Below are 18,024 nucleotides of genomic sequence, written 5' to 3'. Positions count from 1 at the left end.
GAGACATCTATATGATATAACCATCAAGGCTTCATGATGGATTTAAATAAGATTAAAAATGCGATATGGCCTTGCACAAGTACAAAGCTGCTACGGGCTGCATTTTTAAATATATAGTCTGAATTGACCCTTTCAGAAAGCACTGCACGAGCGAGTGGCGCCCTGACGGGATTAAAAGCAAAACAAGCAGAGTAGTGCAGCAATTATTCTCATATTACAGTTGAAATCACAAAGTTTGTCAAAATGGTCCCTTCTCAAATGCTGGTTATAAATGCAGTAGCTTTAAACAAGTCACAGACCAAAGCAATAGTCAGTCATCTATCAGAATAATCATGGGAAAAGAAGGAGCGCTGATGGTTGGGATTCTCTCATTGACATACATATGATTTGATATGAAGCATCTATAACGGTCACGTTCGTAACACATATTCATGAGTGTTTAAAGTATAAAAGGGGACCATTTGTTCATTTCAACACAAGTTAGCTTAGAACAAAGTATTAACTTAATTGAATTAATATTGTTTTAGTGATATAATATTAACCTCTAAAACATTATGGACGTGACACAGCGCTGAAACAAAACAATATCATAAATGTGGCTCTTATAATGTAAACATAGGGACTGTTATGACAAAGTGTGCATATTTTTCAGATAATTCCTTATATCTCGGGAAAATTATTATTGTTAACAAAGTGAAAATAAGTAGTCCTTCAGTCCCTCTTTTATGATTATAAAATATAGCTGTTAGAAAATGTTCATAAGAGGTGGATAAACAATGCAATTTCCTTATAAAAATCCATTATAGCACTATAATACAGCAAAATATACATCTAAATGAACAATTTAAAGGGGTTTTCCCCCTTTGCTTAAAACTTTATTTTTACATGGTATGGTTGACATTTTCATGGAATTGCTCACTACAGGTTTCTGACCTCCATGAAGTTAGCAACGCATATAGTTAAATCATTAAATGCCATTAAAAGAAACACTGTAACATTTCTCCTTTCTTATATATAGCAATAAACATTTCGGGAGCAGAGACATCACTCCCCGTCATCCAAATCACTCCAAACCAGTGCCGTTTGTTTGTGCTCAAATTGTGCTGGTTTGTGCCATTAAAATAAACATCATAACATTTTCCTTTCTTTGTATTCAACAAGATAGCTTTTGAGAGCCGTGTGGTCCAGTGGTGTAGTAGTGTTTGAAGAGGTGGGAATACTGTGAATTTATGAAGGGAATTTTGTGATTTGTTTTTTACATAAATAAAAAACATGCACCCGGTCTCTAAAATTCATATATTTAGATTTATATACAGTACACATGTAAAATGTGTAAAAACAAAAAAACAAATTTCCATTAAATATGTTTTTGCATGAGGAGCTGACATGATCGTGGGATGCACCTTTTACTGCCCAGTCCTGGTCTTTTAGCTCCCCCGCTCTCGCTACCCTCAATGGTGGAGCGGCCAGGGGGTATTCGGTGATCCCCTAGGTGGATAAGGCGCTCGTGGTGCACTTGTGTCCACAAAGTGCCGCCACCTTGCGCTGGTGCCCGAAGCTTCCGTCCAGGGCCTGTAGGTTTACGTCGTCCCTGACGACTGTGGCCTGCGGTGCCGCTGGACAAGCCGCCTCCGCCCTGCACGCCATGGCTCTCCTGCAAGTACACCAAGCCAAGGCGCTAAAAGAACTGCACGAGGGTAGTTCTGACCCGGGATTGATGCAGGAACTGTGCTCGGCGACCGACCTCGCTCTCCGGGTGACGAAGGTCACGGCGCGGTCTCTCGGGCAGGCGATGTCCATCCTGGTGGTCCAGGAGCGCCACCTTTGGCTCAACTTGGTCGAGATGGGAGAGGCAGACAAGGCACGGTTCCTTGACGACCCCATTTCCCAGGTTGGCCTGTTTGGCGACACCGTCGAGGACTTTGCCCAGCAGTTCTCGGCAGTGAAGAAGCAGATGGAGGCCTTACAACATATCCTGCCCCAGCACGGCTTAAGACCCCGCACCCTGTCTGCTCGTTGCCAAGGGTGTCCTCCTGCAGCAACAACACTGGCTCCGCCGCAGCCCGCCCCCATGGCCCGGCTCCGGCGTGGAGCCCTCCACAGGAAGCAGATGCCACCTGTCGCACGGCCGGCCGCTAAGAACCTGAGGAAGGCTTCAAAGCGCCCCCGAGACGGGTGACCCAGGGGCGAGGAGACCCGCTTCTCTGGAGGAGAAGGCTGCGGCACCCAAAAGCTTGACAAAAGAATGGTTTCCTCGTCTTATGGGTCACATGTCCGGTGCACATGGCCGTCGACACGACCACCGTCCACAGCCGTGGCTCCTGGACTGGCCCGTGGCTGCGTTGGCACATCAACTGCCTAGAGTTGTTGGCAGTACTGCTTGCCCTGAGGAGGTTCCGGCCGTTGAGCCAGGGCAAGCACATGTTGGTCCAGACGGACAACACAACAAAAGTAGCGTACATCAACCGTCATGGCCGTCTAAGCTCCCGTTGCATGTCACAACTCACCCACCATATCCTCCTCTGGAGTCAGCAGCACCTCAAGTTGCTACGCCCTGACCGAGGCACCCCTCGGTATAGATGCGCTGGCACACAGCTGGTCCCTTGGACTACGCAAATACGCATTTCCCCCAGTGACAGACCCTGTGCAAGGTCAGGGAGGATGAGGAAAAGATTGTCCAAGTAGCACCCTACTGGCCCACCCAGACGTGGTTCTCGGATCTCACACTCCTTGCGACAGCCCCCCCCCCCCCAGCGAATTCCCCTGAGGAAGGACCTTCTTTCTCAGGGACAGGGCACCATCTGGCACCCACAACCAGACCTCTGGAATCTCCATGTCTGGCCCTTGGACGGGACGTGGAAGACCTAAGTGGCCTACCACCCGCGGTGGTAGACACGATTACTCAGGCTAGGCTCCCTCTATGAGGCGCCTGTATGCCTTGAAGTGGCATCTGTTCGCTAAGTGGTGTTCTTTCCGACGCGAAGACCCCCAGAGATGCGCAGTCGGATCGGTGCTTTCCTTCCTGCAGGAGAGGCTGGAGGGGTGGCTGTCCCCCTCCACCTTGAAGGTGTATGTAGCCGCTATTTTGGCTCATCACGATGCAGTAGATGGTAAGTACTTGGGGAAGCACAACTTGATCATCAGGTTCCTGAGAGGCGCTAGGAGGTTGAATCCCTCACATAAGTATTCACAGCCTTTGCTCAATACTTTGTTGAAGCACCTTTGGCACCAATTACAGCCTCAAGTTTTTTTGAGTATGATGCTACAAGCTTGGCACACCTATTTTTGGGCAGTTTCTCCCATTCTTCTTTGAAGGACCTCTCAAGCTCCATCAGGTTGGATGGGGAGCGTCGGTGCACAGCCATTTTCAGATCTCTCCGGAGATGTTCAATCGGGTTCAAGTCTGGGCTCTGGCTGGGCCACTCAAGGACATTCACAGAGTTGTCCCGGAGCCACTCCTTTGTTATCTTGGCTGTGTGCTTAGGGTCGTTGTCCTGTTGGAAGATGAACCTTCACCCCAGTATGAGGTCCAGAGCGCTCTGGAGCAAGTTTTCATCAAGGATGTCTCTGTACATTGCTGCATTCATCTTTCTCTCAATCCTGACTAGTCTCCCAGTTCCTGCCACTGAAAAACAACCCACAGCATGATGCTGCCACCACCATGCTTCACTGTAGGGATGGTATTGGCCAGGTGATGAGCGGTGCCTGGTTTCCTCCAGACATGACGCTTGCCATTCAGACCAAAGAGTTCAATCTTTGTTTCTCATGGTCTGAGAGTCCTTCAGGTGCCTTTTGGCAAACACCAGGCAGGCTGTCATGTGCCTTTTACTGTGGAGTGGCTTCCGTTTGGCCACTCTACCATACAGGCCTGATTGGTGGAGTGCTGCAGAGATTCTTGTTCTTCTGGAAGGTTCTCATCTCTCCACAGAGAAATGCTGGAGCTCTGTCAGAGTGACCATTGGGTTCTTGGTCACCTCCCTGACTAAGGCCCTTCTCCCCCGATCACTCTGTTTAGCCAGTCGGCCAGCTCTAGGAAGAGTCCTGGTGGTTCTAAACTTCTTCTATTTATGGATGATGGAGGCCACTATGCTCATTGGGACCTTCAATGCTGCAGACATTTTTCTGTACCCTTCCCCAGATCTGTGCCTCGATAAAATCCTGTCTCGGAGGTCTACAGACAATTACTTGGACTTCATGGCTTGGTTTGTGCTCTGACATGCACTGTTAACTGTGGGACCTTATATAGACAGGTGTGTGCCTTTCCAAATCATGTCCAATCAACTGAATTTACCACAGGTGGACTCCAATCAAGTTGTAGAAACATCTCAAGGATGATCAGTGGAAATAGGATGCACCTGAGCTCAATTTTGAGTGTCATGGCAAAGGCTGTGAATACTTATGTACATGTGATTTTTTTTTTTTTTTTTTTTTTTTTTTTAATACATTTGCAAAGATTTCAAACAAACTTCTTTCACGTTGTCATTATGGGGTATTGTTTGTAGAATTCTGAGGAAAATAATTAATTTAATCCATTTTGGAATAAGGCTGTAACATAACATAATGTGGAAAAAGTGAAGCGCTGTGAATACTTTCCAGATGCACTGTATACTGATGGAAAATTGTATATTTTGTAGTATCACCTTGACCACCTTGGGTACTGATATGCAAATGCTGCAGTGTTATTCTTTTCTCGGTGAGAAAGAAAATAAGATATCATTGATCGCTGCTTTATGACTCAACAGTCACTAAGAAGGAAAAATACAAAACATATAAAGGCTGCTTACCACAAATGAGAAACGTCAACAATTCATGTGTGTTTTTTAAAGTAGACTATTTATCTTTAAAGAGCTTTTATCAGCTCTTGGCATTTTTTGCAGTTGTCATATCTGACAAATCCTCAATTCCTGTAACATTAAAAAAGAAAGCACACACATACACATATACTGTATGTTACAGACATAGAGACAGACAGAAGAAAGCCAGACAGACAGACAGACAGTTAGCACATGTATCATGGTAGCAGTATTGGGTAATTACTCACTGTAATTTAATTACATTTTAGTAAAAATAGTAGTGTAATGCAGCACATTTTAAATTCTTGAAATCAGATTACAGGTACTGACTTTCAATTAATTTAATTACTTTTAAGTACATTATAAGGTGATGCTTATTTCAAATATATTATGAATTATGGCCCCGTAACGAGTCATTTTGAAAGAGAAATGTGAGGTGCTGATTGTATGACTTGTGTGTAACAATGAACAAGAAATATAGACATTATTTTGAATTTGTTGAGCAGAGAAGTGTTTTAAAAAGTAACTTAAAAGTAAAGTCATTAGTAATGTGATTACTTTTCAAAGAAGTAGTTAGTAAATTAATCTGATTATAATTTTAGAGAAATAATTAGTATCTGTACTGGATTACTATTTTTAAAGTAAAGTATCCAACACTGCATGGTAGTACCACAAAATGCTTTGAAGTGTCATTTAAATACCATGGTACATGGATAATTAATTATTTAATTAGTCAAAGTACCATGGTATTCCCATCTAATGTTATCACTGTACTTTTTCAAAAGGGAAATACAAAAACAGCAGCATTCATGCAGTATAAATGCTCGTTTATCAGTAAAACTACAGACACAGCAACCAGATGTTGATAACTCCATTTATTGTCCTAAAAATGGCAGAATACAAAGTACATTCACAAGAACAGCACTTTCTGCAAGACAGTCTGCATAGCCGACAGAATCTCTATCACTGGCTTAATGTTAGTAAATGACTCATGACATTAATCTAACCTCCCCCTCTACTGTTTTTGTAAGCATTGTCTCAGACACACAGAGAAGAAAAATTCCATATGTGGTCATAAATTATGTTTTCACATTATGGACATACTGTCAGGTAAATGTACCGTATATTTATATACAGTATATATGATAAATATCATTCGAGGCTAGTTTTATAAACATATATACACATGTTCCGCATGTAAATATGCTGGAACATCAGTGTCTACAATATTCACATCAAAAGGCAAACGTGTATTTGGTGTTTGTGTTACTTTGTGGCACAATCATTGACTGGTGTGAGGAGAAGAGGCCATTGCCTTCAGAGCAAGAGAGAGAGAGAGAAGGAGAATAAGAGAGTGAGAGAGCGAGGCTGGAATGGAGTCTGTTATGTTATGTTACAGTCACCCAATCTAATTAACAAATGCGTTCGCCTGACTCTCTATGTCACTGATCTCCATTTGGGTTTGTGAGCGCGCACTTCTGGAGAGGCCAAAACCAAGATAATGCTCTCAACTAAGCGTAATTTTCACTCACACTTCTTTTCACTTAGAGTCTTTTGGAGGGGAGACACGAATGAAAAGAAGTGCAAAGTGTTGATTTGATTCAACTGCAATGCAGTCTCCCTTTTTCTTATGAAACATTCCCTCCTTTTTATGAAAAGAAATGAAAAAGGCTGCGAGTTATGGAAGGAAGAATTCTTCTGTCGCTCAATTTGATAAGAGGTCAGAGTGCATTACAGAGGAGCTATTAAGTCCTCTTAAGTGATTTTTCAATGGACGTGAATGGGTCTGGCCATGGCAGAAAGAGGGAGACAAAGAGAGGAGAAAGCAGAGAAGAGGGCTGGAGGGTTAGAAAATAAAAGAGAGCATACTGAAAAGAAGGGAGAAGGACATAGGAAAGACATACCTACCAAACCATGGATGATTACAATGTTAGTAAGACTCCAATGGGGTTCAAAGGGGACAGGAGAAGAGAGGAGGGGGTCCATACAAAAGAGTTCATAGCAAAGGGGAGAAATGTACAGCTGAGGAGAGGCAAAAAAAACGAAAAATATCACAAATCCATTGGTTAGAGTAGATCCAACTCCAAACACTTGCAGTATCCTTTGAAGAGAGAGATATCAGCTCCCAAAAAGCTATGGACAAAAAAAATGGTCAGGGTGGGTTGATAAACCTCAGCGAACAGATGGCCATGTCCATTTGAAAAGACTGTTTTCCCTCTCCAAGTTTGTCCATTTGGTTTTCTCATTGTTTATGTGCAACAAAAAAGGGTAGTTTTTTATATTTCAGAGATGAAGAGATATGTGTTATTATAATCTTTGACAAGAGGCAAGCTCTGTCCTACTTCCGCAGAGCAACGAAAAAAAAAATGTAAGCTTAGGAGAAAAACATTTTGGAAAAAGAAGAATGTTTAAGGCAGTCTTTTTTGGCCGGCCCCCTTCTCTTGGTCAACGCCCGTTACAGCACCTACAAGAGGATAGATACGACTTACTACTCATGTACTGGAACGCAATACATTCCATGCAAAATATCTCTATGAAAAAGTCAAAGTAAGGAATAAAAGTGCAATTAAAACATATCTTTGGACGAATATATGTAAACAACATAAGGTGGTGAGAAGAGCAAGGGGGCAAGACCAAAAATATGGGATTAGAGCTTTAAATTTTACTGTTTATCTGGCATTTTAATGGTAACACTTTACAATAGTGTTTATATATATATATATTCTTTTTTTTCTTTCTTTTTTTACATTAAAGCAATAGTTAAAATGAACTAACAATAACAATACTTTTACATTTAGCAATCTGGGGTAATGTTAATTTATACAAATACATTTTTACACCAAAAAGTTATAAGCCTATATGTTAACATTAATTAATGCATTATGAAGTAACATAAACTAGCAATGAACAACAATATTTTGATAAATGAACATTAACCAAGATAAGACTACATGCTATAAAAAATCATTGTTCATTGTTAGTTTATGATACATGATGCATTACCTAGTGTTTGAAAAGAGTTTATCGCATTTATTTAGCTGTTGTTACCATTTTTATTTTTAGTAATACAGTTTTTTAAGCTTTATTTTCAGTTTCATAACAAGGCATTTGTTTCATTTGGTGCACACAGAGTATGTCCAAAACTTTCAAGAGGGTACTATGGGTCTATTCCAAAACCTAGCGAGCTGCCTCCAGAGGCAGCACTTTAAGACATCATAGGTGCACTCTCGAAGCGAAGGCTGTTCTAAAAGGTAGGCATCTTAATCATGCTTTCTCCTAAGATATCTAGTTTTGGCCAAATTCTAAGGTATCATTGTATATATCCTTCCCCAGGGAGGTGATCCCAGAATGCAACGTGATGAGCTAAGTGGAAAAATATGTCCAAGATGGTGGAAAAAGCAAGATAAATTTTGATTATAAATAGATATATAATCCATTCAATACTGAAAAGTATTGATAAAAAATAGTTTAATATGAATTTACCCAAAATATGTGTATGCTATGCATATTTGTGCTCATTAGAGTATTGTGTCGTTCCTCTCATGTCACCTGTATTGAAAGCAGTTGCAAAAGCAGTCTCCTGTGCGCTGCGTGTTGAATGAAGCATGCACTTGCTACCAATCAAGAGTGTTCCAAACTGGTCTCTTTTGAGGCTCCATTTGAGTTAAAATACTGCCAAAGATGGCAGCTTCCTATGTAGGCAGGAAATAATGCAGCAGCTCACTAAGTTTTGGTACAGACCCAGTGTCTTTGCAAAGTTCATTCAGAGACTGATTTGAACAAACCTGCCCCCTTTACACCACAGTTGTATGGCAGCAGAGTACAGATGGCTGTGTTCTCAAAAGTGGTTGCTCTCTGCACTGTTGTCCATAACAATGGCAGCCTAGCACAAATGCTCACAAAAATGAAAAAGCCCCAAAAAAGTTTTAGGCCATGCTGGCCCAGATACCATTGCTAAGTTATGATGCTGCAACATGTTGTGATGCACATGTTGTTACACAAAACAGAGCAACTCCAATATTTTTCCACTACAATTCCTGCTGGTCCACACTGCTTTTACAGCCAATGACTGATCCAGAGGTCCCTCACAATGTTAGGACACAGACTCCTCACACAGTAGGCACAGCTTGCCTACCGGGTGCAGATCAGCAGGAAAAATGCTACTGACATTTCATCTCATCAGTAGGCAATGAGGCACTACACAGTAACTGTTTCAGCCACTGCTTCACTGTACCCTGCTGACACAAACACCAGCTGCTGCAATCTGTCCAGAGACCAGTGTGCATGCCTTACGGATACCGTGTGTCACTAATACAGACACAGACTTTCTATCACTGCATTAAAGGCGACACACTGGCTTTTTATTCAGCAAAGCCTGCTGCTGACCCATCGTTTTTAATGCACAGGTGTAAGGTGTGTAAATACGCAACTGTGCAAAGTCCTTTCTGTTGATTGGATGTGCTTTATTTAGGCTGACTTGAAGGGAAAGTGTGTGATTTTTTTTTTTTTTTTTTTTGTACAGAATTGCAAAAATAATGACTGTTTTCACGCCGCCCATCCTCCATTGGTTGGCAAACAGATAGCCCTGCCTAAAACTTGCCATTTTAACGATAACAAAAGTGGAAAGGCTAGAGGAAAGGATAAAGACAGGACGCACAGTGCAGACTGGATTCAAAACCAATCTCCCACATGAGCACCATGACTCTGCTAACAGCTAAGCCACTACTCTGACCAGGAATTGCTATTTTAACACTTTGTGGTTGTGCATTGCTGGGTATGTGTTTGTGAAGATATTACATGAAAAAGACAGCATTAATACAATACATTTTATTGTGAAGATAGGACCATAATTTGATTATAATGAAGTCAGTATGGCTTTTATGGGCACACATTCACATATATACACACACAGTCGATGGTTTATGGCTTCAGGTGCATCCACTGGGGCTTTTAGTGGCCTTGCTCAAGCTGTTTTCGCAGATCTAATCACTGAGACAAGAGCCCTTCCCTAATCCTGGTCCTCACCTCTGCCACCTCGACATCTGTCGGAGCGTGTGTGTGCAGGCCCGTGAGTGTGTCGGGCAGCATCTGGGTCTAATGAGGCTCGCAGCCTGCCACTGCACCCGTTTAGCACATTCCCATGAGCACCTGCAGCAGAGGTTACCTCCTAACGTGATGTACTATTGTTGTTTATGCCACAGGAGCCCTCTGCCTGTTCTCACACCTCTCCACCTCCCTTCCTCTATCCCTCCAGCCCAAAATCCAGTGATTCTCACCCTCAGAATGAGGTTTGATTCTTAAGATGGCGGACGCAAGGGTCAGCTCAGAGATATTTCTGTACTCTGACGACTGCTGTATAGCTGTATAGCCAATACATAAATGAATATACAATATATACATAGTGTATATACACTACCGGTGAAAAGTTTTGAAACACTTGACTGAAATGTTTCTCGTGATCTTATTTTTTTTTTTTTTTTTTTTTTTAATCTGAAGGTGTATGCTTAAATGTTTGAAATGAGTTTTGTAGACAAAAATATAATTGTGCCTCAATATTAATTTATTTAATTATAACACTAAAATTTAATAAAAAAAAATAAAAATAAAAAGTTTTTGAAATTGATGACTTGGACCAAATAATAAAGAAAAGCAGCCAATAAGTGCCCAGCATATAGATGGGAACTCCTTCAATACTGTTTAAAAAGCATCTCAGAGTGATACCTCAAGAAGTTGGTTGAGAAAATGACAAGAGTACATGTCTGCAAATTCTAGGCAAAGGGTGACTACTTTGAAGATGCAAAATATAACACAGTTTTGATTTATTTTGGATTTTGTTTAGTCACAACATAATTCCCATAGTTCCATTTATGTTATTCCATAATTTTGATGACTTTACTATTATTCTAAAATGTGAAAAAAAAAAAAAAAAAAAAATGATAATAAAGAATGAGTAAGTGTTTCAAAACTTTTTACTGGTAGTGTATATAAATAATAGTCAACACTGTTGCAATGGTGTTTCAAATACAGCTGCTGAGGGAGTGACAGTAAATTTGGGATATTTCTATCTTCTGACTGTAATCTATTTCTCAAAAAAAAAGTTGTTGTTGTTTTTTGTTTTTTTTTCCTCTTATGGAAAGTATTGGAAACACAATAGTATATTTTTATTTTTATTTTGTTTTATTTTTTTTTATTTTTTTTGTAGTTGGAACAAATGTCAAGGGAGAAGCAATGTTTGCTAATTTTATATTCATATTTATGCAGATGATTAACTCAATTTAAGCCACTACATTAATTGATTTTATAATACATCAGATTAGTCTATAAATTGGAGAAAAATAAACAAAAAGTCCCCAATTGGCCAAAAATTTGAACTAGAGGACCCAGTCTTTCGACTGTGGTTTGATTATGAGCAATGGCGACACACAGGGATAATCAACAGAGCACATGTTCAAAAAATATCAAGCGACCTTTAAACAGCAAAAGGGAGTAGAAAATGTCTCGCACTACAGCTAGATGGCCACAGTAAGTGGAAATGTGACTGTTGTCAGGCTGAGTCAGATGTATTACACTATTGTTAGCACTTTAAATAATTGTGCTGAGGCTAGTGATTATTTGCATAAACACCATTTAAACATAGCTCAAGAGCTCTAATCCCTCACCAAACAGCGTGAAAAAGAAAGAAAGGGAATACATTGAGGAAGAGAGAGCAAGAGAGAGAGAGAGAGAGAGAGAGAGAGAGAGAGAGAGAGAGAGAGGACTCTAACTGCTTATTGCAGGCGCTATCTCCTGAGCATGTTGGAAAATAAAGCAGAGAAAATAAAGTAGATATATTCCTCCCTCTCTTTTTATTTATACAGTAAATTTTTTGGATCCACTTTTATTGCATAGCTGGCAAACCTATAAGTCTGCCTGAGCACTGCAGAGTAAAACGACTAAGCTGTCTGTCAAAATTGTAATAATGAATATTTCTTATAAGGAGTCGCCTTTTATTCTCTCTCCCTCTATGTATCTCAGAAGGAGGATAAATGTTTCACTGGCATCTGCCATGAAAATATGATCATACTTGCACTGACACATCGTTGTTTGTTGATGTCTTTATCTATCTCTTGCTCCATTTGTCTATTTTCTTATGGCCATTATTCACATCGTCTAACAATCATAACCGAGCCGCTCATCACACAGCTGTAAATAAAAGCGTCTCTCAGTCTAACTGTGAGAACAAAGTACTGGCAGTACAACATCTCCATATCCTCCATTTCTTATCAACAGCTGAATGACTAACTGTGATTTATGGCTGGGGAAGTGCCATGGCAACACAGATTTTATGAGACGGACATGAGCTGATGAAAGTTTATAGACAATCAACTGTCAGATAAATGTACCGGTATGGCTGGCTCACTTTGCTTTGTGTTTCGAGTTGGCTCCAAGATAATCAATGGTATAATTTGCTTTTGTGGCCTTGTAATGGTTCAGACAGGCAGTGACCATACAGTTCAGCCAAGACTTGAGAAACATTGAACATGTTCATAAAGGAAAGAAACAGTCAATGTCTAGCTTTTGTCCATACATGGCTAAATCGTAATTCTTCTGGTCTTTAGTAGATTATTTTCCATATTGTGAAACATACGGCTCTGCAAGAAACATGCTAAGGGTAGTCCAGGGAGGGGTTTGAGGGTCGACTACATGAGCACCATTTGTTATTATCTCCACACAGTGAGACGACTCAGCATGGTTGCCTGTTACATGTGTTAGCGTGCCATAGTGAGGGTACCTGGTACCAGTAAGAGAGAGTATAATGGTGTATGTGTGTGTCTGGGCTTGCCTGCCAGAAACTAGGAAGAGTGCCTGTGATAGTGGTGGTACCCTTGGCACCAAACAGGGCACAGCAGCTGTTGTGACAACCCATCTGTCAGTCATGGTGTAGCTTTTTCTCGCTGGCCAATCACAGCTAGCATGCAAGGCCTTGCTGCATTAAATATGCCCCTGGGCACACATCTTTGGAAGCAATCCCTAGTTTTAGACCCCTGATCTTTCCTTAAGGGCAATATGGCTAAAAAAAAAAAAAAAAAAAATAGGCCAAGTGTGTTTGGTTTGGCCAACATCAGACAACCAAAAACAGTAGCTGGGGGCCCTAGTGGTCAGCACATGATGTATGCACAGGGGGTCAGCTCGAATAGTACACGTCAAGGAACCGGGGGGAGCCATAGTTGTCAGCTTCGTTTCATGCGCAGAGGGGGCCTGGGGACCCTAGTGGTCAGTTCGTAGGTATATGCGCAATGTTCCTTTGTGTTCAGCTTCCCTTGGCAGTCTCGGGCTCCGTGGCCTCAGGCTTTGGAGGCATCCGACAATCTGAGGGCCCATCGCATTGGCCCCACTGTCTGCTCTATAATCCAGCCCTGCAATTGACCCTAGTGGTCAACTTCACTGTATGTGCAGAGGAGGCCAGGTACACTAGAGGTAAGATTGTGCTGTCTGGGTAAAGGGGCCCAGGGGATCTAGTGGTCAGTTTACCCATTATGCGCAAAGGAGCCCTGGGGCCCTAGTGGTCAGTTTTCACTTTGTGCTCAGAGGGGGTCCGGGGACCCTACTGGTCAGCCTGAGTTGTGTGCGCAGATGGGCCCATGGACCCTAGTGGTCAGCTTGCACTGTAAGCATCAAGGGGCCCAGGATTCTAGTGGTCAGTTTGCGCTTTATGCGCAGAGTTGTATGCACAGGGGGGACCGGGAACCCTAGTGGTCAGTTTGCACTGTACTCAAAAAGAGGCCCAGGATCCCAGTGGTAAGCTTGCAATATATGTGCTAAGCGGCCCTGGTTACCCTAGTGGACAGCTTTCACTGTAAATACAGAGAGGCCCGGGGGCCTAGTGATCAGCTTGTGCTGTACGTTCAGACGAGCTCAGCTTTGCTGTATGCACAGAAGGGCCTGGGGACCCTAGTGGTCAGTTCGTAGGTCTATGCGCAAAGTTCCTGTGTTCAGCTTCCTTTCGCAGTCTCAGGCTCCGTGGCTGAGGTTTTGGAGGCCTCTGATAATCTGAGGGCCTAGGGCATTGGCCCCACTGTCCGCTCTATAATCCAGCCCTGCTAATATGACTGTAAAACTTACCCTAACACTAATAAAACAAAATCATACAAAAACCCCAGCAAATTCTATCTCAATAGCATCATAAAGTGCACATATGCGTTACAGGGTGGTGTGTGTGTGTGGGCTTGGTTGCGATCTCTCACCAATATGACATCCATGAGTGCTCAGTTGTAACCACCATAATGTCAGAGGATCTATCCAGCCCAGAGACAAAATCACTGAGAGTGACTGTGTAGAGTTCCAGACGGCACTGACAATGACTTCGAGAGAGGAGGGGAAAATATCTGTAACTGTCGAGGCACTGGATCTGAAAGAGACGTGTGTGACTTCTTAGACTTTTCAGACCACTGGAGTGTTTCATGCTTGCCTCTCTTTCATTCTTTCTGCACTTCCTGCCTTGGATGTTCTCAGACAACAGCACACTCATCAAACTCTGTATGGAAAAGCCTAATACAATAAAGGCAAGGTTGTCTAATAGTGTGGCCAACTTAGTCTCCATGCCAACGTATGACTATTAATCCTCTTAGCTTGCACAGAGCCTCTTCATCTCTCATGTTTTTCTCTGTACCTCCCTCTCATCTTCTGCCATCCATATTTTTTCTTATTTTCGGATTAAGCTTTGATGGGACAGAGGTTGTTTAAATTTTATGTTGTGCCAAATTCAGGGTTCAATCAGCAAGTCTGCTTGTGTGATGTGTATGGGTGTCTGTAGAATATAACTTCTTTATATTATTATACAGCTCACTGCAGTGGTCAATGTATTAAAAAAAAAATAAAAAAATAAAGGGGAATGGTGGGGGGGGGGGGGTCATGCAAAGAACGTGGCCTTGCAATCGGCATTGTTTACATTTAATGCATGGTATTACCATACAACTCTTATTTAATCGTGACAAACTATACATCATTAGAAAGGTGCTCTCTAGCTTCGATATTTTGCCACAGTTTTACTTAAAAAAATGTTTACAGCGAGAGTAATTTATTAATTTATATTAACACATCAAAACATCAAAATAACATATATGAAAAAATTTAAAAAATAAAGTTGAAAACCAATCCAGCACAGGGAAACTAACGATCGATACAAATTTCACAAGACCGAGGATTTGGTGATCATACAGATCTGCAGGATGGATGCTAAGTGACTGTTTCCTTACTTCGACTGATTTCTACTCATCAGATCACAGTCTTTAAAAACATTCTTTGATCAAGAGAGAAGAGGGAAAATGAGAGAGAGAGGCAGCTAATTGCTTGTTGACGAAGAAAAAATCTGTGTCTTTCACATGAACTGGCATTGGTCATTAAACTGACATGCTTCGGTAGCAACTGTGCGTTCTGTTGCTTCTTGTTAAAACTAATGTTTACTGTGAAGACTGCTGTCAGATACAGAGTACACACCTGGTTAGACCTCAATTAGGTCTTGAAAGCTCTGATCTATTTTATTTTTTTTTAATTTCCTTTCATTTCACTGAGCTTGTTACTTGGTTAAATAATGTGTAATAGGATTGTTTGAGTGTAGGATGGGCTGATTTATTGTCAGGCACAGGGATTAGAAATGGTTCAAGGAACAAAAACTGAAAATTAACACTTTTTTTTTTCTTTTTTTTTTTTTGCAGAGGGAAAGCATATTTTTTATATATATATTTTTTTAATATTAACCGGTTAATAATGTAATTATTGCACAAAAAAGAGTGTTATTGACTGTTCTCTAGTTCTCTGACCGAATACCATTTGGAAAGGAGACCACGTAACGCTGGAGCTGGACCGTAAAAATACGTTTTTTGTTCAGAATGAGAAAAAAATAAATCAAAACATTTTGTTTCTAATCCCAGGTCAGAAATTTTTGTATGAATCAATACTGTAAACTCAGTTTATTTAGTAATGACAATAGAGATTTACTTTTTCAGCCGCACACATAAATGTATTCTGTAATTTATTTGTCTACCACTAGCCCTGATGTGCTCTCTTCTTCCAGATGAGTGGATGTGCTCCAGTGACAGCAGCTGACCCATGATGTGTATTTCTATCCCCTAAGGAGTGTTAGTGTCACTATACACACATACCCGCATATACTGTGCAGCCTCGGAGCACTATGGGACCTCTCCACAATCACTGGCTCCTTTCCACTGTGTGAGCACGACTCCATGTGCCCTGGGCAAGATCAGACCCTGCTGTTCCTCTGTGTGTGTGAGTGTATGTGTCTGTGTATTAAAGCGAGTAAAAGATTGAGAGGCAGATGATCGAGACACCTCTCTGTTTTTAAATCTACCGAAACATTTGCTTATAAATGTGACTCTGTCATCTTTTGTGTGAGCTCGGATAGGTTTCTTACAAATTTATCTTTGTTTTACAAATAGCCTATTACTTTTGCAGATTTGTATTGAATCAGCACTGTGTAATCATTATCTGGGAGACAAATGGAGATGAAAAGGAAAGAATCAATCTTTCTCATGACCTCCTAAAGAGAGAAGTATCTAACTATTTAGTCTCTGACAATTTAGCAGATCTTTGTCCAGTGAATTATGCTATATAAAGTTCAACTGCTATGTAAAAGAGAGAGAGGCGGAGTTGTGTGAGACGAGCCTGGCATGCTAGTGCAAAAGACTGCAGGTAGCAAGACACCACCCAGCATGACTGCTACAGACTGAGAAGATGACATCACTATGCTTCACAGACAGAAGGGGTTCGAGGACCGGTTAAAAATAATTTGAGGAGTTAATTTCACCTCCTTGTGGATTATAGACCTCAAAGCTCCGCTCTTGAACTAAACACTCACCTCCAAAAATAAATCACTAAAATTGCATTGAATTGGAAATTGAATACAGGTTCATTCAGTAAGTTTTTGTTTTCGCTGCCATGTATTAGGCCTAGAGGTCTTGGAATTTATAGTGATACCTATCAGTGTGGATGCATGAAGTTTATTAACTGCAGCTGATCCACACTGGAGCTGTGAAGCTGAGTAACTTAATTCCCTTTCATCACATTTTTTTTTTTGTTTTGTGTCAAAAGCCCTATTTGGACAGGACTAGTTTTCCCTGAGGAGGTTAGATAAATTTGTGTTTCATAAGCCCTGTTTGGATGGCAATTATTTTACATGGGGACGTGAGGTAGTTCCAGCATTTAAAGGGGGTAGTAAGTGATTTTATTGCCATCCGAATCCAAAATGTCGATGTTTTTCTCCCACCTCCCATGAGAAAATTCCCGGCCAAATTACCTACTGTTTTTTGACAAACACCAAGGACGTGTGGTAATTTAATTACCGTCTAAATCCACATCTCTGAGTTTATAATCCAAAAGCTGTTTTGGAAATCCTTTTTGACCACTGCTACGTTTCGTAACAGCTCTGGCGGTAATGGACAGTTGTGAAAGTTGGAGGATTGAGTAACAGAAATTTCTGAAATAATTCACAATAATAAAATTACATCGCTGCTCCACCACAGTGAGTGGGAACTCTTAAGTAGAAGGGAAATAAAAACGAGAGCCAGATCACGTAAACTTTTGAAATGGTCCATTATTATGGCAGCAATGTAATACGATTTTAATATATCACATTTTAATGTAGAAACGTTTACTAATTACATTTATACATAGGGCTTGCATGACTAGGCCTACTCATTTATACGGGTCGAGTAGTCCCAGAAAAGTTGCTGGGTTAATGTCTATCTTATTTGAAAGGTTCAATTTCCACTTCCACTTTTTAAACACTGACAGATAATTCCAAATTATGTCTGTCATTTTGATAGATAAAACATAAGAAAACCATTTTTACCATAGCTCATAAAATTTCATTTTAACTATCTTTACTCTCCTTGATATGTGCGGCTTCTATCTCTCCATTCGTGCACTTAGGAGAGAGCGCGCAAGCGGCGCAACTGAGGTGATGCGGGTTACGAAACATGCGCACCGCCACTGACAGATTTATGTGGCTGCATTGTCTCTACAGTTTTTTTATTCGTTTAATTGCTCTTTGCAAGAATTTTGGCTTGCTCCGTATGTCAAAATGTACACTCTACATGTCCGCAGTGCTTTGCAGCATGGTTCCCTCATGCTTTAAAAATAAAATTTTCACTTTAGCGTAATTCCAAACATATTTAAACGCAAATACAGAGGACACAGTTTGTGGATTGATGAATTTTCCAAATAACAAGCACAA

At 41.0% G+C, this 18,024-nt stretch overlaps 1 protein-coding gene and 1 long non-coding RNA gene across 6 annotated transcripts in view; one reads left to right on the top strand and one right to left on the bottom strand.

Moving 5' to 3' along the window:
* The window catches only part of LOC127412968 (protocadherin-1-like), a 240,555-nt gene that overhangs the window by 53,652 nt on the left and 168,879 nt on the right, over window positions 1-18,024 (bottom strand). Inside the window, exon 5 of one of the 4 annotated variants that reach the window (XM_051649709.1) lies at window positions 5,654-7,257. The exons of the other annotated variants lie outside the window; for them this stretch is intronic. Within the exon in view, the coding sequence (XP_051505669.1) occupies window positions 7,202-7,257 (56 nt within the window). The 3' untranslated portion in view covers window positions 5,654-7,201. Of the gene's footprint in view, window positions 1-5,653; window positions 7,258-18,024 lie in introns of those variants that run through there. 4 annotated transcript variants of the gene reach the window in all.
* Window positions 1-18,024, top strand: part of LOC127412993 (uncharacterized) — a 62,382-nt gene that overhangs the window by 37,730 nt on the left and 6,628 nt on the right. For both annotated transcript variants that reach the window (XR_007892514.1, XR_007892515.1), the window contains exon 2: window positions 15,847-16,058. This is a non-coding gene — a long non-coding RNA (uncharacterized LOC127412993). The remainder of the gene's footprint in view (window positions 1-15,846; window positions 16,059-18,024) is intronic.

Source organism: Myxocyprinus asiaticus, chromosome 22, assembly GCF_019703515.2.
Source record: "Myxocyprinus asiaticus isolate MX2 ecotype Aquarium Trade chromosome 22, UBuf_Myxa_2, whole genome shotgun sequence".
NCBI lineage: Eukaryota > Metazoa > Chordata > Actinopteri > Cypriniformes > Catostomidae > Myxocyprinus > Myxocyprinus asiaticus.
This window is presented reverse-complemented; position numbering and strand designations above follow the sequence as displayed.